The 25,589-nt window shown below is 45.9% G+C and overlaps 2 protein-coding genes across 4 annotated transcripts; both read right to left on the bottom strand.

Moving 5' to 3' along the window:
• Nucleotides 1–293: 293 nt before the first annotated feature.
• Nucleotides 294–24,698, bottom strand: LOC115129232 (neutral alpha-glucosidase AB-like). Of its 3 annotated transcripts, none has more exons than XM_029659349.2 (22): nucleotides 24,648–24,698; nucleotides 15,950–16,060; nucleotides 15,609–15,717; nucleotides 15,340–15,467; nucleotides 14,826–15,005; nucleotides 13,168–13,249; nucleotides 11,039–11,117; nucleotides 10,736–10,832; nucleotides 8,515–8,695; nucleotides 8,208–8,361; nucleotides 6,184–6,419; nucleotides 5,882–6,008; nucleotides 5,686–5,765; nucleotides 5,468–5,608; nucleotides 3,709–3,907; nucleotides 3,171–3,479; nucleotides 2,981–3,057; nucleotides 2,787–2,861; nucleotides 2,504–2,617; nucleotides 2,293–2,405; nucleotides 2,102–2,202; nucleotides 294–1,881 (listed from the first exon to the last, which is right to left on the bottom strand). In XM_029659349.2, the coding sequence occupies exons 2-22, from the start codon at nucleotides 16,048–16,050 to the stop codon at nucleotides 1,772–1,774; spliced, it is 2,793 nt and encodes a 930-aa protein (XP_029515209.1). In that variant the 5' UTR covers nucleotides 16,051–16,060; nucleotides 24,648–24,698; the 3' UTR covers nucleotides 294–1,771. The 3 variants fall into 3 exon arrangements, with proteins under 3 accessions (XP_029515209.1, XP_029515207.1, XP_029515208.1); XM_029659347.2 differs by lacking the exon at nucleotides 24,648–24,698 and adding an exon at nucleotides 17,061–17,562; XM_029659348.2 differs by lacking the exon at nucleotides 24,648–24,698 and adding an exon at nucleotides 16,364–16,388.
• Nucleotides 17,666–21,685, bottom strand: LOC115129231 (integrator complex subunit 5-like). Its single transcript, XM_029659346.2, has 2 exons — nucleotides 21,469–21,685; nucleotides 17,666–21,244 (listed from the first exon to the last, which is right to left on the bottom strand). The coding sequence occupies exons 1-2, from the start codon at nucleotides 21,546–21,548 to the stop codon at nucleotides 18,271–18,273; spliced, it is 3,054 nt and encodes a 1,017-aa protein (XP_029515206.1). The 5' UTR covers nucleotides 21,549–21,685; the 3' UTR covers nucleotides 17,666–18,270.
• Nucleotides 24,699–25,589: the final 891 nt, after the last annotated feature.

The raw sequence follows: 25,589 nt of genomic DNA, 5'->3' as shown, positions 1-25,589 counted from the left end.
ATTGACCGAATAAAATTGGCACCGAGCTTTGTTTTAAGGTCAGTTGACATATTTCACAGAAAGTATTCATAGGAATAATATAAACCAGCCTTTCTTAAAAACGTCCGGTATTATTGTAGTCCAAATTCGTATTCGGCAGAGACACAATTGTATTGAAAAGCTTTAAGTTTACAAAATATATTTCTTATGTACAATAAATCAACAGACATTTGATTGGGAATGTAGTTACTTTATTATTACCCCGATCTACGTAAGCTGCATGAATTCATATGATTAAAAACAACAATGCTCTCTCACATTTGGTCAAGTTTATTTTCACTTGGTCTGCCATCTTATCACATACAACTGGCCTCCTTCCTTCCTGGTTCCAACACACTTGCTGAGAATGTTGCAGTATGATTTTAATTCTCAACCACAAAATAAATCAAGAAAAACTATTCTAAAATCCTTTATCGCCAAGGACAGTAGGGAACGCAACAACCCCATAAAGAGGTGCTAATATCAACCAGGACCGGTCCCTTGTCTCCAGAGTGAACTGCATCTTTGTAAACTAACTGAATATATAATTATTTCCTTAGTCACATTTAATACATTGACACATTTTATGAAAAATATTAAGAGCAAGAGACACTGAAGACACTGGACCGTGAACCCCAACCCACAAATTAACCCCAATGCCTGACCCTAACTGCTTTGAGTTCAATCTGGGAAAAAAAGCTCTCACCTTCCTCTCAAGTGCATTTGATAATCAAGTAAACAAATTGAACAAGTCAGAACAGAAACATGTTATTAGGATGAGTTTCCACAAAGTCAGTGGTCCTAACCCCTGAATAATTCCAATATGAGCAAACTTAAAAAGCCAAATCCTCTTCCATGAAGTTGTTACTGACCATGTGTTTGTCTTTTACCACCAGTACATAAAAACATGGCATAGTAATGACTGATGTAAGTGCACACAATCTTATCAGAAACTAATTTGGGGATAAATTAGGAGGAATGAGTAACCTTAAATTAGGGATATCAGAGGTAAGACTCAATACACCTTATGGCAATAAGAAGAGAAATGCCACGACATTTACAGATGGTCTTGGATCAGTGCTGCATTGTTGCTTGGTGGAGTTTCTAATAAAACTAAATAGAATGTGGCACGAGATGAAAGTAAAGGGAGCGGTTTGGCTATCCTGTTGATTGCTCTTCAGTAATTACAGGGGGTAATGGAATGAAAACATTAAATTCTTATTTCTTCTTATTTCAAGTCATAAGACATGGCCAGATATGGAATTATTAACACATACTAACTACACTACAGCCTCTGAATGAGTGTCTTCATTTTGTTGTCAGCAAACTTATTCAATGATATCTTACATCTAAAGAATACTTGACGGAAAACCTAAAATAATCATCCATCAGACTTGAATGTCTTTGAGTACTTCCAAACATTCACTACAACATCATGATTTGAACTGTGAAGAATTTCCCTAAAATGCAACTAACAATAAATCTACCTAGCAACCCTTCAGTAAGTTGACCAACTGTCAGTTTGACTGAACGCAAGATGGACATGGAAGAGACACGGTTTTAGATCTACAGGCAGTGTTTGTATGCAAGCTTGGTATGAAATATTGTGTGCTTGGTATGAAATATTGTGTGTTTGGATAGTCCTCTATCCCCTGTCCAGTCTGTGTACCACATTAAAGCAGTTGGTCAAATATCTTGCTCCATCTCTCGTTCAGTCCGGTTCAGTCATCGTCGTCCTCCCCCTTCTCCATTGTTACTGAAGCACCACAGTCCAGTCCAGCCCTGCGTTGACACCCGGCTTGCGAAGGGTTAACACCGACATGGAGGCATCAAACTCAAACTCCAGCTGACTCTCCTTGCCATCTACAGAGAAAAGACATCAGAATAGATCAATAAGTCATTTGAGACAGACCTGCCATTATACACACACAGTAATCAATAACCACAAAGAATGACCAACTGTTTCCATCTCATAATTGCCTACTTGGGTGTGAAAACAGGAAACATTCAAACACAATGACTTACTGGCATCTTAACTTGGTACACTAACCCATAATATGAATAAGACACTGGAAAAACTCACCAGGAGTCTTCAGAGTGGCCTTGCTGGGCTTACTGGCCCCCAATATGACAATCTTCTCAACCCAGGAAAAAGTGGTGAACTGAGAGCCAGGGGCCAGGTTCCTGCAGGGAGAGAGAATTCAGTTACATTCAAAATCAAGGAGAGTAACAACAAAAATAAACAGAATATGTGAGAGAAATTATTTGACAGACCTGGAGGAAAGGGCATTATTGGCAAAGGAAAATCGTCTGTGGATGAACTGCTTCTGTTTGTCAAAGTTGAAGGTGTGGCCGTCGTCTATGTAGAGCTCACCCTGGGCAAATCGCTAACAGACATAACATTTGAAAATGTTTAAAGGTCAAATCCTGAACCCATCCAAATTTGGGGCAACAGTATAAGTGACAAAGTGTGTGTTTGTGTTACCTTGGGGCTGAGAGCAACGAATAAGGTGTAGGGGTCGTGTTCCATGCATGAAGATGACCTTCGAACCCGGGCCTTCCTGGGAATAATGGAACCACCGCGTTGGAATACCGGAATCTGGTAAGGGGAGAGAGAGTCAGTCAGGGAGTGTCTTTCCAATCTTACCCAGTTCTCTCAACAGAACTTTCAGGATATGGTCTTAACTGTATGTGACTGTTTAACTAAGCATGTAGCCCCCTGGGCGTGACTGACTGGTTGTTAGTGAGTGTGTTGTAGAGTTTCTTACAGAGCTGATGGTGACAGGGATGTAGAGGTTCTGGGCTCCGTTGTGTTTCTGGAACGTGTGGACGTCAAACCAGACCTGAAGGACACAGAACAGAGCAGCTAGGAGAGGGTTTCAATTAGACGGCTGACATATAACCTACATAAGACTGTTATAATAGTGACATAATGTTATGACAGTTCCTGAGAGAGACTCACCTCTCCTTTTCCAGGCAGGTAGGCAGTAACACCCCTAGCCCCCTCCTCAGTCACGGGGTGCACCAGCAGATCTCTCCCTGAAACAGCAGGATTGAAGGAATGTGACTCAGTCATGGTATCAGTCATAAAGGGTACGTAAAGACAGGAATATCTACTGAGCTATACTAGGGAATAACACAATCTCACTCACCAAGCAGGAACTGGTCATCCATGGAGAACGTGGCCGTATCCTGAGGATACTCCACCCACAGAGGTCTCATGACGGGCTGGCCAGAGTGGTGGGCGTGGTAGAACAGCTGGTACCAGTAGGGCAGGAGGGCGTAACGCTGGCGGACAGCCTCCCTGATCAGAGCAGTGTTCTCGGGGCCAAACAGCCAGGGCTCCCTGCGGGGGGTGTCCAGATGGGCATGGGCTCGGAAGAAGGGCTGGTACGCCCCCGTCTGGTACCAACGCACCAGGAGCTCAGTACTGGGAGACTTGAAGAAGCCACCCACATCAGCTAGGAGAGGGGGAGAGAGGAGGATGAGGAGTGGTACAGAGATAACAATGTAGTGAGGTGTAAACAAACAGGCAATGAACCGTAATAATGTAATGTAAACAAGTCATGTAAAAAAGCAGATAACACCAAAATAAAATGTAGCAAAATATTTCTGATGTATTAATTGCTTAGCTGTGGCTTTTAGTAGAGGGGAAAATAGTGGTATTAGCTAAGATTGAGTCAGACTCACCTCCACAGAAAGAGACACCAACCAGGCCCAGACTGAGACACATGGGGATGGAGATCTTCAGATGTTCCCACTCAGCAGCGTTATCACCTGTCCACACAGCACCGTAGCGCTGGGAGCCAGCAAAGAAGGCTCTGGCCAGGACAAAAGGTCTCTCCACTCCCCCTGAGCGCTCAATCAGACCCTCTGCTGTGGCCCTTTGCTGAGGGAAAGAGAAGAGGTGGTTACTGCAAGTTCAAGCAGAAAAGCTCGGTAGAAACATTAACAGTCATTTCTTCAAAAAAAAGTAGAGGTAAAATGGAGGTCCTACTACTACAGAGGAAGGCTTACTGGATATCCTGTCTAAAAACATCGACCCCTAGTGGTCTGAATATTGACTTTGATCTCAGGCCCTTCTCATGAACAATTATTCTCTCTTCTTTATGAACAAGTCTAATAAATTATTATTATAAATGGGGTGGTTTGAACCTTGAATGCTGATTGGCTGACAGCCGTGGTATATCAGACTGTATACCACGGTTTTGATAAGTTATTTTTACTGGTCTAATTACATTGGTAACCAGTTTATTATAATAGTAACAAGGCACCTCGGGGGTTTGTGATATATCGCCAATATACCACGACTAAGGGCTGTCTCCAGAAACTCTGCGTTGCGTCACGCAAATGAATAGCCCTTAGCCATGGTATATTGGCCATATACTACATCCCCTTGGGCCTTATTGCTTAAAATGTCTTCTTTCTACAGCTTATCAGCATACACTCAATATGTTCCCCCTGTTGGTGATGCTTATTATGCATTATGGTTGAACCAAATGATTACATGGAACAAAAATGACATTGGAAACAATGAAATGTAATTTAATTTTTAATTTATCCGTTATTTTACCAGGTAAGTTGACTGAGAACACGTTCTCATTTGCAGCAACGACCTGGGGAATAGTTACAGGGGAGAGGGATGAATGAGCCAATTGTAAACTGGGGATTATTAGGTGACCGTGATGGTTTGAGGGCCAGATTGGGAATTTAGCCAGGACACCGGGGTTAACACCCCTACTCTTACGATATGTGCCATGGGATCTTCAATGACCTCAGAGAGTCAGGACACCCGTTTAACGTCCCATCTGAAAGACAGCACCCTACACAGGGCAGTGTCCCCAATCATGCCGTGGGGCATTGGGATATTTATTTTTTAGACCAGAGGAAATAGTGCCTCCTACTGGCCCTCCAACACCACTTCCAGCAGCATCTGGTCTCCCATCCAGGGACTGACCAGGACCAACCCTGCTTAGCTTCAGAAGCAAGCCAGCAGTGGTATGCAGGGTGGTATGTGAAATTAAATTAAACAATGTATGTTGATGCTAATATTATGTAAAATATCTAATTATGTTTCCATATGATAACAGCCTAATATATATTATATATGCTGTAACCTATTGTATTTTAACAGTTTCACTCAATTCATTCTAATCAACTTAATAAATATGACACACCCTTCTCTATTGTCAATGGTTGCACTAATTGCATATTTTGTCTACATAACCCGATTCAAGCATTCATGACATCACCCTGAAGGCAAAATGATGCCGAGACGGTGTTTCACCCAATACATTACTATCTTACTGGGTTAGATATATAATGGGTTAGATATATAATGGGTTAGATATATAATGTGCGACTCTATTATTCAAGAAAAAGTCTACCATTGCAAGTCCAAGTTCTACTAGAGTGAAGATGTGCACATACAACACAGGCAAACACTCACCACGTATAATCCGTAGAGGTTGTGGAGGTCACGGTTCTCCCAGTTCCCATGCAGGGCATCTTTATGCATGGTGACCTCTGGTCCATTAAACACTGACGGCTCGTTCATATCGTTCCATGTATACATGTTCTCCATGGAACCCTGAGATCAGAGATGGGGGAAGAGATATTTCATCAATAGAACGACACATAGGTCAAACCCAGGCAGAATGGACTTACCTCGTACTGATCGTAGGCAAACATACTGGCCCACCAAGCTCTCATCTCAGGGTTGGTAAAGTCTGGGTAACCAGAATTACCTACAATAGAATGAGGAAAGATTAGAGGGAGATGTTGAGTAATTGCAATGTGTAGCTGCAATTAATTTCCTTCCCTTTCTTTGATTGTGGGTCAGACCAATTTCGCCATCTCTTACCAGGCCAGCACCAGCCCTCATAGTCTCCGCCATCTTTGCTTTTGACGTAGAAGCCTTTGGAGCGGATCTCATTGTGGATCTTGTAGCTGCTGTCCACCTTGATGTGGGGGTCCACAATGGTCACCATCTAAATCGTACAGGGAGAACATGAGGGAGAAGGAAAATAGCAAAAATGAAACGAGATGACTTGTCAACGTGTCTCAGAACCTTTTACCTTCTCCATTCATCCAGTCGACAGAACCCAGAAACATCTACTACAAGGGAGCCCTGGCCAGACAGCTGTAACACATTAATGTGCTCACCTTGCGTCTCTTGTCTAAAAGACCCTGCAGCATGTCTTTGGGCTGGGGGAACTTGTGAGGGTCCCAGGTGAAGTAACGCTTGCCGTCCGTGTGCTCTATGTCCAGCCAGATGAAGTCGTAGGGGATGTCGTGGTCATCAAAGCCCTGGTCCACCGCTGCCACATCCTCCTGGTCGTTGTAGTTCCAGCGGCACTGATGGTAGGCCAGTGCAGACAGGGGAGGGAAGGCCTGGGTACCTGGTGGGGGGAAGAGAGCTGGGTGGTCATATACAGACAGTTGTATTATGAGGGACCCTGGTGGTAGGCCAGCGCAGACAGGGGAGGGAAGGCCTGGGTACCTGGTGGGGGGAAGAGAGCTGGGTGGTCATATACAGACAGTTGTATTATGAGGGACCCTGGTGGCAGGCCAGCGCAGACAGGGGAGGGAAGGCCTGGGTACCTGGTGGGGGGAGAGAGCTGGGTGGTCATATACAGACAGTTGTATTATGAGGGACCCTGGTGGCAGGCCAGCGCAGACAGGGGAGGGAAGGCCTGGGTACCTGGTGGGGGAAGAGAGCTGGGTGGTCATATACAGACAGTTGTATTATGAGGGACCCTGGTGGCAGGCCAGCGCAGACAGGGGAGGGAAGGCCTGGGTACCTGGTGGGGGGGAAGAGAGCTGGGTGGTCATATACAGACAGTTGTATTATGAGGGACCCTGGTGGCAGGCCAGCGCAGACAGGGGAGGGAAGGCCTGGGTACCTGGTGGGGGAGAGAGCTGGGTGGTCATATACAGACAGTTGTATTATGAGGGACCCTGGTGGTAGGCCAGTGCAGACAGGGGAGGGAAGGCCTGGGTACCTGGTGGGGGGAGAGAGCTGGGTGGTCATATACAGACAGTTGTATTATGAGGGACCCTGGTGGCAGGCCAGCGCAGACAGGGGAGGGAAGGCCTGGGTACCTGGTGGGGGAAGAGAGCTGGGTGGTCATATACAGACAGTTGTATTATGAGGGACCCTGGTGGCAGGCCAGCGCAGACAGGGGAGGGAAGGCCTGGGTACCTGGTGGGGGAGAGAGCTGGGTGGTCATATACAGACAGTTGTATTATGAGGGACCCTGGTGGCAGGCCAGCGCAGACAGGGGAGGGAAGGGTACCTATATGCAAAGGCACAAGGTCTGGGGAGGATGTCAGGTTCTCTGACATTTGAAATGGGAGAAAAATATTCTGGGGAGTGGCCTCCCAAGACGTTGGTTGACGTTTATTGGGACGAATCTTGTCCTGAAGGCAGAGTTGAGCGGATATAGAGAGAGAGATCTATATATATGAACAAATCCTGAAAACACAAATTAGCTTTTTTGTTTTTAAGGTTAGGTCTCAGGTTAGCAGTATGGTTAAGGTAAAAAAATCTGATTTTATGACTGTGGCCATGCCAGCTGACCATTCCAGCTAGTGACTACCCTGCTCCCGAGTGGAGCAGCGGTCTACCGCATCCCAGTGCTAGAGGCGTCACTACAGACCCTGGTTCGATCCCGGGCTGTATCACAACTGGCCGTGATCGGGAGTGCCATAGGGCAGCGCACAATTGGCCCATCGTCGTCCGGGTTAGGGTAGGGTTTGAAAAGCATTGTAAATACAAATATTGTTTTCTTTACTGACTCGCCCATTTAAATGGTAAACAAATAATAACAATACTTTTTTTTAAACTACCCTGCAGAGCTGCCTACAGTACATGAGTCATCTCAATAAATGCCAACCTGCTCTTCAGATAGACAACTCTAAGCGGGCCTTGAAATTCGGGTGGGAATTATGCTAATTTGTAGCTAGGGCAACAAGCGGATACGGCAGCGATGTTACTGGTGACGCGTCCCATTTCCGACTGGTCCTCTCGGTCCCAATTGACGCCAGAACTTTTAGCTGGAGCGATGATACATCGCCGGAAGAAAACAGTCTGCCTAGAGAGACTAGGTGTGTGAGGGTGATGAAGGAAGTGGAAATAGACTGGTGGACTGGGAATATGAACTGGGTTTCTGTAGTGGGAGTCTGACCTGTGAGTGAGGCGTACTGGGAGAAGACATCAGTGGGAGTGGGTCCCAGCATGATGAAGACGTCGATGATGCCGCTCTCTGAGATCCAACGCACGTCTGTCTGTGGCGTCTCACTGGAGCCCTGAACGTAGTCCAGCATCTGGCCAAACACTGTCTGCACCACCAGAGAGAACCAGCATAGGGGTAAGAGGGTGTGTGTTCTCTCTGACTGTACCCTTCAATGTCTATACACAGGGTGGCTCAGATGTGTTTGTCTCACTCAGAACCTGGAGAAAGAGGATTGACTGACTGTGTGTGTCGATCTTACCTTGCCGGCGGTGTTGGAGCTGATGTCCACCCAGGTCTCAGCAGCGTTGAGCCAGAAGATGCCCATTGTGCGCTGTGCACTGTGAGACAGCATGACAGGGATGGCACCGTACAGGGCCATAGGGTTGAACACCTCATACTGGAACACGTCTAAGTTAAACAACCGGTATGGATCCCCTCCACTGGAAAACGCATAATATATATATATATATATATTATTGTATTGTCATATAGTCGGTCATTTTGTGTTATTTAAAAATCTTCAACCCACAATGTTGAAAAAGATAAAATCAAATGCATATAAGGATGTCCTGCACCGTTAGAAAATACATACACTAGTCCTTAGTTAACTACTGTCTCAATGTTTGTTTTTTTCACCTTTATTTAACCAGGTAGGCCAGTTGAGAACAAGTTCTCATTTACAACTGCGACCTGGCCGAGATAAAGCAAAGCAGTGCGACACAACAGTGTTACACATGGAATAAACAAAACGTACATATAACAAAATAGAAAAGTCTATATACAGTGTGTGCAAATGAGGTAAGATAAGGGAGGTAAGGCAATAAATAGGCCATAGTGGCAAAGTAATGACAATTTAGCAATAAAGCACTGGCGTGATAGATGTGCAGAAGACGAATGTGCAAGTAGAGATACTGGGGTGCAAAGGAGGAAAAAAACAATATAACAATATGGGGAGGAGGTAGTTGGGTGAGCTATTTACAGATGGGCTGTGTACAGGTGCAATGATCTGTAAGCTGCTCTGACAGCTGATGCTTAAAGTTGGTGAGGGAGATATGAGTATTCAGCTTCAGTGATTTTTGCAATTCGTTCCAGTCATTGGCAGCAGAGAACTGGAAGGAAAGGTGGCCAAATGAGATGTTTGCTTTGGAGGTGACCAGTGAGATGTACCTGCTGGAGCGCGTGCTACGGGTGGGTGCTGCTATGGTGACCAGTGAGCTGAGATAAGGCGGGGCTTTACCTAGCAAAGACTTATAGATGACCTGGAGAGCCAGTGGGTTTGGCGACGAATATGAAGCGAGGGCCAGCCAACGATAGCATACAGGTAACAGTGGTGGGTAGTATATGGGGCTTTGGTGACAAAACGGATGGCACAGTGATTACTCAGCAAACTGGATGCAGTCTGAGTGTTGGAGGCTATTCTGTAAATGATATTGCCGAAGTCAAGGATCGGGAGGATAGTCAGTTTTACGAGGGTGTTTGGCAGCATGAGTTAAGGATGCTTTGTTGCAAAATAGGATGCCAATTCTAGATTTTTGGATTGGAGATGCTTAATGTGCACCTGGAAGGAGAGTTTACAGTCTAACCAGACACCTAAGTATTTGAAGTTGTCCACATATTCTAAGTCAGAACCGTCCAGAGTAGTTATGCTAGACGGGCGGGCAGGTGCGGGCAGCGATCGGTTGAAGAGCATGCATTTAGTTTTACTTGCATTTAAGAGCAGTTGGAGGCCACGGAAGGAGTGTTGTATGGCATTGAAGCTCGTCTGGAGGTTAGTTAACACAGTGTCCAAATGTAACTTTATGTCCGTCCCCTCCTCCTCTTTCCGCAGCAACCAGTGATCCGGGTCAACAGCATCAACGTAACAGTATAACTTTAGGCCGTCCCCTCGCCCCTACCCGGGCGCGAACCAGGGACCCTCTGCACACGCACCCTCCTCTTTCCGCAGCAACCAGTGATCCGGCTCAACAACATCAATGTAACAGTATAACTTTAGGCCGTCCCCTCGCCCATACCCGGGCGCGAACCAGGGACCCTCTGCACACATCAACAACAGTCACCCACGAAGCATCGTTACCCATCGCTCCACAAAAGCCGCGGCCCTTGCAGAGCAAGGAGAACCACTACTTCAAGGTCTCAGAGCAAGTGACGTCACCGATTGAAACGCTATTTAGCACGCACCACAGCTAACTAGCTAGCCGTTTGACATCCGTAACACAAAGAAGGGCCAGATGTATACAGAATGGTGTCGTCTGCATAGAGGTGGATCAGAGAATCACCAGCAGCAAGAGCGACATCATTGAAGTATACAAAGAAAAGAGTCGGCCCGAGAATTGAACCCTGTGGCACCCCCATAGAGACGGCGAGAGGTGAATGTGGCTGTTGAGTCGAAAACTTAGGCCAGGCCGATGAATACGGCTGCACAGTAGTGTCTTTTATCGATGGCGGATTAACCAATGTCATGGTCAATGTCAGTCACTTACTCAGTGGCTTTGAGTTTGAGGCTGTCTGCGTGTTCTGGGATGCCATAGACGTTCTCCACCCCTGGCAGAGAGAAGTCTAGACTGATGGAGGAAGGGCCTAAGAGAGATAACAGCCAATCAAGATACACATCAACACTGACTGGTCACTGTGCCTAACGCAAGTCATAAAACTCATCCAATCATAAAATAATATCTCCAGGAGATGAGCAGTGAGTACTCAGGATCAGAATACCAAGTACTCAACTGCAAGCCGCCTCTTTCACCTGTCAATTGAAATTAGGGTCCACAGAAAAGTATACGTACCATTGGGTTTGCTGTCTGTGTGCGATTTGAATGTCTCCTCCCACATTCCATCTTCCACTTTCTCATCCTCCTTCGCCTTCTAGGAAAGAAGGAACAAAAGAACAAAGGTGGAGACAGATGGAAATAATTGCAGAGGAGCCTTGTGGTGCGAGAGAGAATGGGAAAAGCAACAAGGGGTTTGATTTCAGCCCAGTGACAGTAATGGTACAACAGAAAGGGGTTTGATTTCAGCCCAGAGGCAGTAATGTTAAAACTAGGGATGAAATGGTTACCGGCTTCACGATAAACCATGGTAAAATTCCCGAAGGTTAGTATTACCGTTTCAAATTTTAAATAAATCATTAAAACCGTGTTTGATTACCACGGTTTGAAAAACTCACGGTAAACACTGTCCAACATCAACCAAAGTTAGCAACAGTCTGGCGCAGGATGCAACGTGGGTTTTGTTTTGTGTGAAAACATGGCGGAAGGCAGTGACAGCGCTCGGGAGATTTTTCTGCCGTCTAAGAGGACCAAATCTGAAGTGTGGTCGTATTTTGGGTTTTACAAGAGTGCTGAGGGAAACTTAATCGAAGATGGTCACCCTGTCTGCAGAATACGCAACAACAACAAAAAAATGCATATAAGGGGGCAACAATTCAAATCTATCGAGTCATCTTCTTAACCACCACCCACTACTTTATAGCGAATGCAAAGTTAGGTAAGTTTTAGCTCAATGCATGATGTAGGGACTTTGAACGGGAGAAAATGTCATGGTGTCTGTCTAACTTGCTAATAGCTTGTCATTTGCACATTTGATTTGCTTACTTAAGGTTGTGTTCATTAAAACCTACACAAGGGACACTTTTACCTCTCATGGCCACATGGTGCCATCTTTAATGATATTATTTAATGTTTATGCACACAAAGTGCATAGTGCTGCTAATTAATTGTTTGTTGGTTTTCAATATAAAACTTGGTGAAATGATTTCAGTGTGTGTGAGTATCAGTACTTTCTGCACGTTTTAACAATACCGCAATAATACGGCTAACCGTGATTATTTTGGTCACTATAATCGTGATATGAAATTCTCATACCATTTAATCTCTAGTTACAACAGAAAGGAGTTGATTTCAGCCCAGGGGCAGTAAGGTTACAACAGAAAGGGGTTGATTTCAGCCCAGGGGCAGTAAGGTTACAACAGAAAGGGGTTGATTTCAGCCCAGGGGCAGTAAGGTTACAACAGAAAGGAGTTGATTTCAGCCCAGGGGCAGTAAGGTTACAACAGAAAGGGGTTGATTTCAGCCCAGGGGCAGTAAGGTTACAACATAAAGGAGTTGATTTCAGCCCAGGGGCAGTAAGGTTACAACATAAAGGGGTTGATTTCAGCCCAGGGGCAGTAAGGTTACAACAGAAAGGGGTTGATTTCAGCCCAGGGGCAGTAAGGTTACAACAGAAAGGGGTTGATTTCAGCCCAGGGGCAGTAAGGTTACAACAGAAAGGGGTTGATTTCAGCCCAGGGGCAGTAAGGTTACAACAGAAAGGAGTTGATTTCAGCCCAGGGGCAGTAAGGTTACAACAGAAAGGGGTTGATTTCAGCCCACCCAGGGGCAGTAAGGTTACAACAGAAAGGGGTTGATTTCAGCCCACCCAGGGGCAGTAAGGTTACAACAGAAAGGAGTTGATTTCAGCCCAGGGGCAGTAAGGTTACAGCAGAAAGGGGTTGATTTCAGCCCAGGGGCAGTAAGGTTACAACAGAAAGGGGTTGATTTCAGCCCAGGGGCAGTAAGGTTACAACAGAAAGGGGTTGATTTCAGCCCAGGGGCAGTAAGGTTACAACAGAAAGGGGTTGATTTCAGCCCAGGGGCAGTAAGGTTACAACAGAAAGGGGTTGATTTCAGCCCAGGGGCAGTAAGGTTACAACAGAAAGGGGTTGATTTCAGCCCAGGGGCAGTAAGGTTACAACAGAAAGGGGTTGATTTCAGCCCAGGGGCAGTAAGGTTACAACAGAAAGGGGTTGATTTCAGCCCAGGGGCAGTAAAGTTACAAAAGAAAGCAATATTTAAAAAAAACCTTTAACTGCATCTTTTGTTCAGTTTACTGATCCTGATCAAAAGCCTGTGGGAATCCTTCGTTACCCCTCCCATACCTCTTCCTCTCCTTCTGCCGGTTCCTTGGCAGCCTCAGCCTCAGTTTCTTCTTTATTCTCAGTTCCTTCTGGGTCTACCTTGCTGTGGGAGAGAGAGAGACACATAACCTGCTGACAACTGAGTAAATAAAAATCCCAAATGGAACAAGAGGCACACATGGAAAAGAGAACAGAAGGAAAATCATGACCCCACACAGCCTTCTCACTAGAATCAAAATAGTGTTCGTGTCAACCTACCTTTTAAAATTTCACTCTAATGACAAAGGGGAACAAGAGGATAACAATTCCCTACCTTGTGGTTATTTTGATGTAAACACCAAGGGACTAACCCCCAAGTGACTACCGGTACCCTGTCTTACACAGACTTCCTCAGCGAACACATACATACTACCCCTGTGAAAGCACACACTGACCAGAACAAACAAGCCTTGAGGGGAGAGACATCGTGGTCTACTCAGTGCTATGGGATTAGACTATGCCGCCTCTACATATGACATGACTGTTGGGTCAACAGTGTGGTGAAATGGCTGTATCATGAAGACATTTGAAGTCAAGAGAAATGTGGAAATGTGGGAGGAAAAAGGCATGTGAGCATCTCCTCTGAAGACCAGTAAAGAGCAGACCAAATGGTAGTGAGCTTAGAACTGGCCTTCATGCCTAGACAGGAAAATATTTCAGAAAATGCTACCAGCCCAAGTCACCACATCCTTGAGCCATTTGGTCATGTCATTTTTGGATGTCTAAACTTCTTGGATGTCTAAACTACAACTCAATTCCATACTCCTACATTGCCAGCACAGACAAATACAAACCTACAAAGGTAAAGGAATTTACCTAGAGAATACCCACTTGATGTTTTCCCACATGCTATTAACTTTGGTTTTTATCTTATAGGAGATGCTGAGAGGTAGAAGAGAAGAACGGGACAGAATGGAGGAAAATAATAATGAAATGGAGAACACAATAGCAAGCAGTGAAAAAGCAAGAAAACAAAGAAACATGTATAATAAGGGGTGCATGGGCTGTGAGTTGGTGCGTGGGATGTGAGTTGGTGCGTGGGATGTGAGTTGGTGCGTGGGATGTGAGTTGGTGCGTGGGATGTGTGTTGGTGCGTGGGATGTGAGTTGGTGCGTGGGATGTGAGTTGGTGCGTGGGATGTGAGTTGGTGCGTGGGATGTGAGTTGGTGCGTGGGATGTGAGTTGGTGCGTGGGATGTGTGTTGGTGCGTGGGATGTGAGTTGGTGCGTGGGGTGCGTGGGGTGTGTGTTGGTGCGTGGGATGTGAGTTGGTGCGTGGGATGTGTGTTGGTGCGTGGGATGTGAGTTGGTGCGTCGTCGTGCGTGGGATGTGAGTTGGTGCGTGGGATGTGAGTTGGTGCGTGGGATGTGAGTTGGTGCGTGGGATGTGTGTTGGTGCGTGGGATGTGTGTTGTGCGTGGGATGAGTTGGTGGGATGTGTGTTGGTGCGTGGGATGTGAGTTGGTGCGTGGGATGTGTGTTGGTGCGTGGGATGTGTGTTGGTGCGTGGGATGTGTGGGGTGCGTGGGATGTGAGTTGGTGCGTGGGATGTGAGTTGGTGCGTGGGATGTGAGTTGGTGCGTGGGATGTGAGTTGGTGCGTGGGATGTGAGTTGGTGCGTGGGATGTGGGTGTGACTCACGTATCCTTGCGGATCCGGAGGTGCTCGAAGGCCAGCAGGCCACGGGAGTTAAGTGACAGAAGAACCTCCCGCCCCTCCATGATGTCCAATCGGAACGGCTTAGCGCTGACGATCAGCCGCTGAGAGTCTGCCCCCAAAGACAGAACCACCCCGTTCTCATCCCGAGACAGGAGAGACAAACTGAAGGAGAGGGAGAACAAGATGTGTGAAATAGGTAAATTGATGGGTGGAAGAAACAGAAAACACCCAACAAATTATTCTGTGCCATCTTGTCTCCACTGTGTATTCACAGATGTATTCTCTCTTAATGCTGGAGGTTATGATATTATCAACTGAGAGCCAGGCAATTTATCTACTGCATGCCCTCAGGTAGTGTTTGCCTGCTTCCTCCACTAACTACATTTCCTTTTAACTCCATTGCTGGTCTCTGTCCTAACCAATTATTTAATTCTCCCCATCCACATGGCTCAATGTCACACATCCACTACTCCAGATAGCTCCCTATGAGACTTACGGCTCTGTGGGTGGGTCATTGATGAGCACATCGGGGACCTCAAAACGAGGCTTCAGTGGCTTCAATTCATTTATCTTCACCCTGGTCATGTTGCCCTGGAGACGATAGAGCTCAAGCAGCAGACGCACCTGAGGGAGAGGTGGGGGTTAAAAAAGACGAGACCAGGACCCAAAGGGGTTTCAGCACACCTGTTAATACATGTATGGATGGATGTACAATAACATATTATATAATCTGTGAATTAAAGTCTGTGTGTGTGTCTAACAAACCTTGTTGTTGTCATTGATGAGCTGCAGTGTGAGTTTGGTGTTGGTGAGCTCCAGGGTCTCCAGCAGGGCTCTGTATGGGGACTGGCCAGGCTTTAACGCTCGCTGACGCCTGAGTGCACAAACACACAGAGTTATAACATGTTTATTAAGGTTTGTGTTATGTCAACGTAGAAGTACATATTGTGAACACTGGACCATAAGTGTGGAAGAGAATGGAGGTAGACTTGTTGAGGACTTACACGTTACCATCAGTTACTTAGACTGACAGTCTACTCTCATTGACTGTGTACAATCTCTGTGAAGGTGCTAAGTGGTGTAGCTGCGTATCATCTAGAACTCACTTGCAGAATGCACTCTGGTCACAGGTTTTGAAGTTCCCCCGGTCCACTGCCCAGGTCCCACTGAGGCAGCCAGCCAGCCACAACACTAACAGAGGCCCCATCTTGAGAGGGCTGATGAGAGAAACAGAACATTGGAAGTAAATGTTAAGTGGAAAAATACTACATACATTCAGCTCTGTAACGTTACAGTGATAGATAACGCTGACAACAAGTCATAAACATATTCCAACTGAGATCCTCGAGTACTCCCAACAGCACATGTCTGTTGTGCCCCAAGACAAGCAGACCTGATTCTACTGGTCAACTGGTGCACCCGATTAGACTACAATCACCACATTAAAAGGAGGAAATCCTCATAGCAATCACACCCTTCACAACATGAATGTTGTACCCCACATGTGAGATACGCGTTACCTTTGAAGTGATTCAGACAAGTTGAATCAAGTGTTTTTGTCTGGGGTTACAACAAAAATATATGTTGTACTCAAGGACCCGAAGTTGCTACTTCCGGGTACCATATCCTGTTGTTGATTAACCTCGTCTTAACTGTTTTATGAATCACTAACGTTATAGCTAGTTAACTTAGCTATATATGTTAATTAGCTAGTATGCATGGTTAATAGAAAGGCCATCTTTGGCAAACTATTATCTGGCTAACATGGCTTCTTGTCATTTGCGCTCGCTGCGTCCTAAAATGCTGTTAGAGCTATTCATCTGGCAAGCTAACGTTAACTGCTAACGTCGATTTGGTCCTGTCAAATCTGGCTAGTTAGCCAACACCGGTTGCTAGCTACCTAAATCCCCGTCGTAATACAAGATGTAGGACAGTGATACGCACATATGATATTTCACCGATCGAAATAGTTATCAATGTATGTCCATCATTATCTAACTAGATAGATCATCATCCCAAAAGGTTAACGTTAGCTGCTTAGAGAGCGCTGTCAGGCCGCTATTTCAATTAAAGGCTCGAGCTGCTAGCTAGAGACAGTAAAAAGATAACTCAACCGGTCAACTCCTGGATATTGCAAGCGAATCACTGTGCATGCGAAATATTTTTCGAAACCACTAGTTAAATGTATAATTTAACCGCAGAAATGCTTTGTCTTACCTTACTACGAAGGCGGCCATCTTGGTTTAGTTTCAACCTTGGCCCACCCGGTTTCACTCAAACTAACAAATATCGTGGAGTAACAATATGTTTTTGTAGTCTTTAAATATGTAGGACGATATTGGTGGATTATTTTCAGTATTTATTTATTATATATATTCAATTTTCATCGGCAATTAGATTTGAAACTGTTATTTTGTATTTATGAGTCTTCTGGAATTATTCACCGTTTATCCCCTCCTTGTATTTCTTTATCCTCTCAGACAAGGACACGTCAGCTTGAGGTGGTCAGTTCTGGAGCAATTCTCTGTGATTATTTTGTACTATGGTTGCACTGCACTTGCTTATTTTTCCTTCAGGGACAAACACACTTACAGGCTCTACCAATATAAAACTACATTGTGAAACATTTGCACAGAGCATATGGAAGTCAGAGACAATGATCTTTTACAGATATGTAATGGCTCTGTTTAGAATGGCATGCACATTTGGGGTCAATTCAGATTAATTCAAACCCAATTAATGAATTGAAAATGGCCCATTAAGTGTCAAAGGTGTAGTGTTGATAGAATTCCCCTCTAGGTTGACAAAATAACAGTCTCAGCTTTGCTACACTCTTGCACATTTATTAGGAGATCTGGTTCAAACATAAATTGTGCTGTATGTAAAGACATTTTAAGGAATGTTTGTGTGATTCATCATATACCTGCAGGCTGTGTTAGTTGATGTAAAATTATTACATTATCATTGATGTACCTTCTCATTACAAAGTTGTACTTCTGTTTCAATTCGAGAAAAAATAAGTTGAATTGAAATTCAGAACTGCTGTAACTCGAAATGTAGACAGTCAAGTTCAAAGGCCAGATATTTGAAACAACAAAATTATGATCACTCCCTTTTCTGCTAATTTATTTATGGTATACTACATGTTTTTATCCCCCTACAGTAACAGCTACATAAAAAATTATACTTAATCTATAAAAATGATACAAAACAGGAGAAAGATAAACAGTAGATATAACATGCTCAACTATGCTTCAGAGCGCATACAGATCTAGATTCAAGTTAGAGCAACAAACAAGAAAACAGCAAAGCAACATCTCCACAATTCCCGATCACCAACCACCCCTATCCTCATCTTTCACAAACAATTCCAACCGTCCCACTTCTTGCACCTTTTTCCTGTCCATCAGTTCTCTCCTTCCCTTGTTCAGAGCTGGAAACGCCAGCATAGATGCCCCAGCCGGTCAATGTTCTTATGCAGGACACTGTGAATGGGTGCTACGTATCTCGCCACGTCTCCGTCCCGCGAGAAATCCCGGCAGAACAGGCCCTTCTCGGCACTGAAGACAAACTTCTGTGGCATGGGGCCGTTACCCCTTACATATTCCCACACAGCCAGGAGGAGAAGCCTCACTTCGAACGGCGTCAGGTAGGGGAAAGCCTCGTGGACGTTGCCCAGCACAGGGGGAAGCAGCTGGCCCTCACCCATACAGGACACCAGCATGCATGAGGCCTGGAGGTGCCACGGGGAGTCCATCGCCAAAGCCTCCCTCGAAGCCTCCCAGTGGGCCAGCAGAGTGGCCAGCAGGCCCCGGAGCACCGCAGAACAGTAACAGAGAGCAGGACGCCCGGCAGCAACAACATGGAGTAAAGGGAAGAGGACAGGGTGGGCCTCGAAGCAGCGGCGGATGTGTATGTCACGCTCTACAGTTGTGCGGGCGTGTTCCTCTGGCGGCCATGACAGTTCCCCGTTGGCCACGTCGGGGCAGATATACTCCACTAGCGTCACTGCCATCATTTTGGCCGCCTCAGCGTTGATGGGCGGCGGCTCATCTGGAACGGAGGGCTGGTGTCGGGTGCCTCCACCGTTGCCGCCATTCCCGGATGGTGCACTGCAGCACTGGACGGTGACAGCCAGCAGAGTCTGGACATTCTGTATGACACTGGCAGCGTCGGGGTGAGGCGTAGCGCTGCGCTGCTTCAGACCCTTCCCTATCACCCCAGCATGGAACACAGACCACACACTGCCAGAGAAGTTGACCGTGGTGCCGAACCTGCAGTTGATGTCCAGCAGGGAGCCCACCCGGTCAGGGGCCAGGGACGGGGAGATGGGGGTGTCCCCTCCAATGTCCTCACTCTGCCCTCCGAACAAGTCAGTGTTTCCTTTATGTAGAGCTCCCTCCACCAGGTGCTGCAGGACACATTTGAGGGTTAGAGGGGAGTAACCTACCAGACGGGACAGGAGGAGCACCGAACAGTTCACCGCCTCTCCTCCCTGGCCTTCGTCTCTCCCCTTCCCTGTCTCTCCTCTCCTCCGCAGTGCCAGAAAGAAGTGTGTGACGGCAGCCCGACAAACAAGCAACAGGTGGGAAGGCAGGGCAGCACGGGGGAGGGGGCTGCGGGACAGGAGCCGCACAGCAGCGTGGGATACCGCCGGGTCACCGTGGAGGAGCAGAGGACAGAAGTCATGGAGGTGTCCTGAGACCGCTGCTCCAACCTGCACTGCCATGGAGGACTGAGGACTAGCACCTCCTCCTCCCATGCCTCCTCCTGGGCCCTTCCTCTCCTCCTCCTGTACACTCTGCATGGCAGAGCCCAGGTTGAGAAGGAGCTGGCAGAGCTGCCTGGGTCCCAGGGTGTGTGTATGGATCTGGGCCACGCAGCGGATCACTGCGGCAGGGATGAGGCCCGGCAGGCAGGCGGACAGTGGGGTGTGAAGCTGCCAGGCCAGGGCCAGCTGGTCTGGGTTCCGGGCCAGGGTGAGCAGCTGACAGAGGGCCTCCGTGGCCACGCTAGGGCCCCCGTATACAGACAACAGACACAGCAGACACAGCAGCTGGTGCAGCCAGAGATGACGCTTCCTCTCCAGTCTCAGCATCTCAGCACAGAGCTCTCCCACGTGGGACTGCAGCTCCTCTAGGAAGGGGACCACACGGGGCGCCTGGGAGGAGGGAGAGTGGGGGCGGCTGTAGTAGCCATCATCCCCTTCTGAGCGGGTGTAGACCAGCTTGTGGAGGTGCAGCAGGAGCATCTGGAGGAGGAGGTCGCAGGCCTCCCGGACCCCCTCGTGAGGGGAAGACGTAGGGCCGGAGATGATGACAGAGGCGGGGGTGGCCGTGTCAGCTAGGAAGCGGAGGATGCGTGCCCCTCCAGCAGGGCTCTGGGCGATGAGGTGGACAGCCAGCCCCAGCATGTTGTCAAGCTCGTCCCTGGGAAGGCCCTGTAGAACAGCCTGGAGCTGGAGCAAGACTGGAGGCCGTAGAGACTCCACCAGCTCTGTAGATACGGCGCCCAGAAGAGAAGGAGACAGCGCCGCCAGCTGGAGAAGGAAGGGCACTGTGGCTCTGCGGAGCTGGGCTGAGTGCTCCAAGGAGGTGGACCCAGAGCTGGGGGGTATAGTCGGGGGACTGAGGCTCTCCTGGAACATCCTCAGCAGCTCCCGCCGGATGCTGTCAGAGTGCCGCGCCGCCAGGTGGCCTAGGATCCCCACCACAGAGCCGATCTTAGGCACTCGGCTGCTCTTGTCTCCCTGACACTTGTCAGCCGTCCCGTGGGAGCAGAAGTCTTTAAGGCCACAGGCCAGGACACGGCTGATGATGGTGCCCGGGAAGGAGGATCCGATGTGAGCCACCACCCAGTCGAAGTGGGGGGAGTGCTGCACGGAGGTGTCCAGGAGAGCGTCCACACATTGGTCAGGACACCAGGCTATCATAGCTGCCAGGCACTGGGTATAGGCCTCCATGAGGGAGCGTGTAGCCGCACAGGACATCCACAGCTGCAGCAGCTCGTTGAGGCTGGAGGAGTGGGGAGCTGCCCTGCGGCCAGCATGCTTGGAGCTCAGCTGCCCCAGCAGGTCTACAGCCCAGGTTGAGACAAGGGGAGCCCAGGCTCGGGGGTTGAGCTTAATGAACTCCGCCAGGACGCCATGGACCTCCGTGATGACATCCTCCAGGTTGGAGTCCCCGTTGCCATCGCCGTTTGTCTCTAGATTGTGAAGAAAGGCTGAGACGTGCTCGTTGTACACGCCCCTTAGGTGCTCGAGGACCGCCCCGCGACAGGCAGGCACAGACCGTAGTAGACGCACGGCACAGCGGGCATGCTCACGGACGCTGAGTTTACGACCCTGGGTCTGGTCCACACCACTGATGAAGGATTTTATCTCCTGGGACAGTTCCTGGGGGCTACACACACGATAAAAGTTAAGTTTCGCTCTAAAAACAATTGGTATCAATTGTATTTTCTCTCAGACTATAATATTTCATAAATATGCTTGAAAAATGCTGACCACTGCATCTAACCTTAGCACAATAACAGCCTTAGAACTTGTTGGTACAGTAGGGAAGCAGCCACATAGCTACAACTACTGGCTAACTAGCTAGCATGCTAGCTATGCTAAGCAACTCACCTAAATGCATTCTGCGGTGTGTGAGTGAGAGAGGTCTGCATGGTGACTGTCAGGGAAGTCCCGTCAAACACGGCACACATCGTTCAACTTCCCAAACTGAAAATAGAACATGAAGAACTCTCCCCTTATATCATCATATTTGACGTGTAGAGTTGATTATTCGTAGCTTGTTACAAGTGCGCTCCAAAACCGGAAGTCTTTATTTTCTTATTCTATCATTGTATTTCGGGGTAATTTATTGCCATCTACTGGCCTGACACTGTACTTGGAAATCACGTCAGCACGCACGCTGCGAGGAGATACGCCCTCGGATTGGTTTGCTTTTTTTTCGAGTCAGCTGATCGTTGACGTCTAAAGTCATTTCTGTGTTCGATGTAAAGCAATCAACATCGTAGCAACGACACGGAATTTACTGTAAGTTATAAGAAGGGTCAAGTATTTAGTGATTATCTAGACTAAAGTACTTGTGAGAATTACAAATATCTAGTTAGCTAAATGGGATCGAATGTCTTGACAGCATGCAAAGATAGTCTATGTTGTGTGCCGTTTGTGGTCAGTTACAATAACGTAGCTAAAGTAGCTAGCTATTTCCTTGCATAATTAATTTTTTTTTTTTACAGTAGCGGTGCGTGGGTAAAATCACTGAGGAAGCCAGAAAAAAAGCCATATTACAACCTATGTGTTGTGATAATTGTGTTGTTTGCTCTATAACCTGTTAAGTAAAATGTTGCCACAGTGTTATTTAGGCCTAAAGCCCGAGACAATAAGACAGTTGCAGAATAAATTCACCCAAACCTTTCTTTTATCACAAAACTGGATAGCAGCCTCTGTTCGGTTTAGTCCACATAGCATATTGCATGTAATAGACAGTTACATGACCTCAAGCAAGTTAATGTTTCCGACATTTTCGGACCACTAAACAACTATTGATTTAAAACCACAGATATTTACCACAAGTTGCAAAGAAAACAGGAGTTGCCTCCACTAATTCCAACACCATTTCAACATCATCAAATCACCGTTGCTTAGTCTAATACAGTGACAACTAAAAGATACCAAAAACAATTTAGTCCAATCAAGATATATATTATGTTTTTTATTTAACCATTATTTAACTTGGCAAGTCAGTTAAGAACAAATTCTTATTTACAATGACGGCCAACCAAAAGGCAAAAGGCCTCCTGCGGGGACGGGGGCTGGGATTCAAAATACAAAATAAAATAAAAATATAGGACAAAACACACATCACGACATGAGAGACACCACAACACTACATAAAGAGAGACCTAAGCCAACAACAGCATGGCAGCAACACATAAAAATACAGCATGGTAGCAACACAACATGAAAACAACATGGTAGCAACACAACATGGCAGCAGCACAACATGGTAGCAGCAGTCGTGACTAGAGGACGACAGATTATGATTTTTCAGTGCCGATACCGATTATTGGAGGACCAATAAAGCCGATACCAATTAATCTTAATTTGACATTTATTTTTTAAATAATGACAATTACAACAATACTGAATGAACACTTATTTTAACTTAATATAATATATCAATAAAATCAATTTAGCCTCAAATAAATAATGAAACATGTTCAATTTGGTTTAAATAATGCAAAAACAAAGTGTTGGAGAAGAAAGTAAAAGTGCAATATTTGCCATGTAAGAAAGCTAACGTTTAAGTTCCTTGCTCAGAACATCCTTTTAACACGAATCTTCAATATTCCCAGGAGGAAGTTTTAGGTTGTAGTTATTATAGGAATTATAGGACTATTTCTCTCTATACCATTTGTATTTCATTAACCTTTGACTATTGGATGTTCTTATAGGCACTTTAGTATTGCCAGTGTAACAGTATAGCTTCTGTCCTTCTCCTCGCTCCTCCCTGGGCTCGAACCAGGTACACAACGACAACAGCCATGCAGAGCAAGGGAAACAACCACTCCAAGGCTCAGAGCGAGCGAGTGACGTTTGAAACGCTATTAGTGTGCGTTAACTAGCCAGCCATTTCACTTCGGTTACACCAGCATCATCTCAGGAGTTGATATGCTTGAAGTCATAAACAGGGAAATGCTTGACGCACAAGGAAGACCTGCTGGCAAAACGCAGAAAGTGCTGTTTGAATTCATATTTACGCGCCTGCTTCTGCCTACCACCGCTCAGTCAGATACTTAGATACTTGTATGCTCAGTCAGATTATACGCAACGCATGACACGCTAGACAATATCATCAACCATGTGTAGTTAACTAGTGATTATGATTGATTGTTTTTTATAACATAAGTTTAATGCTAGCTAGCAATTTACCTTGGCTTACTGCATTTGCGTAACAGGCAGTCTCCTTGTGGAGTGCAACGAGAGAGAGGCAGGTCGTTATTGCGCTGGACTAGTTAACTTTAAGATTGGATCCCCCGAGCTGACAAAGTGAAAATCTGTCGTTCTGCCCTTGAAAGAGGCAGTTAACCCACCATTCCTAGGCCGTCATTGAAAATAAGAATGTGTTCTTAACTGACTTGCCTAGTTAAATAAAGATTAAATAAAGGTGTAAAAAAAAAAGAATACAGATTTCTGAATGTTATGAAAACTTCAGATTAATTGGTCGACCTCTAGTCGTGACGTGACTCTCATTAATGTGATGACTGTTATTTATCAAATAATTACCTACTATGTCTAATTCTTACCAGATTAAATTAATAATGTAACAATTAACTCATTAGGACTTTGGGGCACCACGGGAGAAATTGTTTAATGAGTTACCATCTCCCGAATTACCTAAAGGATATATATATCAAAAACAGTCACTTATTAATCATTACCTCATATCAGTCTCATTCTGAACGTCGCAGACTTATTGAATCTGCACAAATCTGAGTCTTACTGATAATTTTGTACCACATACATTTATTTCATTATTTATTTACTAACACACTAAATGATAACACAGGATACACACAGACACCCACACACACAGTATAGGTTATTGATTAGAAACTTAATATGATGACAGGTACCTGGCGGACTAACACAATATGACAGTTGTTACAAAAGATGGAGAGTTAAAGAGAAAGAGAGACAACACTTGGATACTTTGGGGAACTATGCTCACAGTAACCCTAATACCTTGTCCCAAACTGCTGCCCTGTTGGGTAAGAAGTAATGCATGTATTTACGTGTTGAAGGTCTTCGTCGTGTATCTCTGTTGGACCCAGGCCTTCGTGAAAAGGGTTCGATTGGGCCTTCTCCTTCGTTCTCAGGTGTAAGGCTCTGATCGTTCACAACAGGTCACAATGCCCTTCTTAGTTGACTGTTTACTTGCACTTGTTCTTGAAGAGTGGTCTTCTGAGGACGGCTAACAGCCGTGTCAATGATCCCAAGTGGTGATGAAAGCAGTGTAGTCGGTGATGATTTGAAAAGAGTAACCAGGTGTTCATACTCAAATTCCCTTTCTTAGATATAGCTACTCAACTGTAACATTGACTGTTAGAGGCTACTTCGTCTACTTCAACCTCATGTTGATTTTCATTGGTCGTGACCTAGCTGCAGCTTATGGTCCGTTTAGTCTGGTATGTTAATTCTTAACTCAATCTTTTATACCTTCTGGGTAAAATGGGCATTTTCATCATGATGACATGCTCGCTGGGCTCCCTGGGGCGTGGCTAGTTAAGAGGCAAAGTATTATAATTACTATGATCTTGTTAGAGAACTAAAATCACAATCCTATCATCACAAAAACATTCTCTTCATCCTTGATATTTTCTACACCACGTAAAGGATGTAAACCTGATATACACAGTGTAAAAGCTCCTCAAGTTACAATTTTTTTCGTTATAACGTGTTTATACCATTTTTAATGACATCATAAAATAGACATTAATTTTCCAAATTCCATCTTTCATCATTCCCAACATTCAGATGTTGAAATATATTGTCCCAGTGTTCCTTGTTGGATGTTGTGGGTGGCAAAATCTTCTGTAACAAAGAGACATTCCATTCACCCATACTAGAGACCAAAAGGAGTCATCTGCTGCCCACAATTTATGATCGACGTGAGGTGTCATAAAACCCCCCACATCAATCCCTTCCCCCCTCTGCGGGTGAGAGGGCTCTGTAGA

This window comes from Oncorhynchus nerka, linkage group LG5, assembly GCF_034236695.1.
Source record: "Oncorhynchus nerka isolate Pitt River linkage group LG5, Oner_Uvic_2.0, whole genome shotgun sequence".
Taxonomy (NCBI): domain Eukaryota; kingdom Metazoa; phylum Chordata; class Actinopteri; order Salmoniformes; family Salmonidae; genus Oncorhynchus; species Oncorhynchus nerka.
This window is presented reverse-complemented; position numbering and strand designations above follow the sequence as displayed.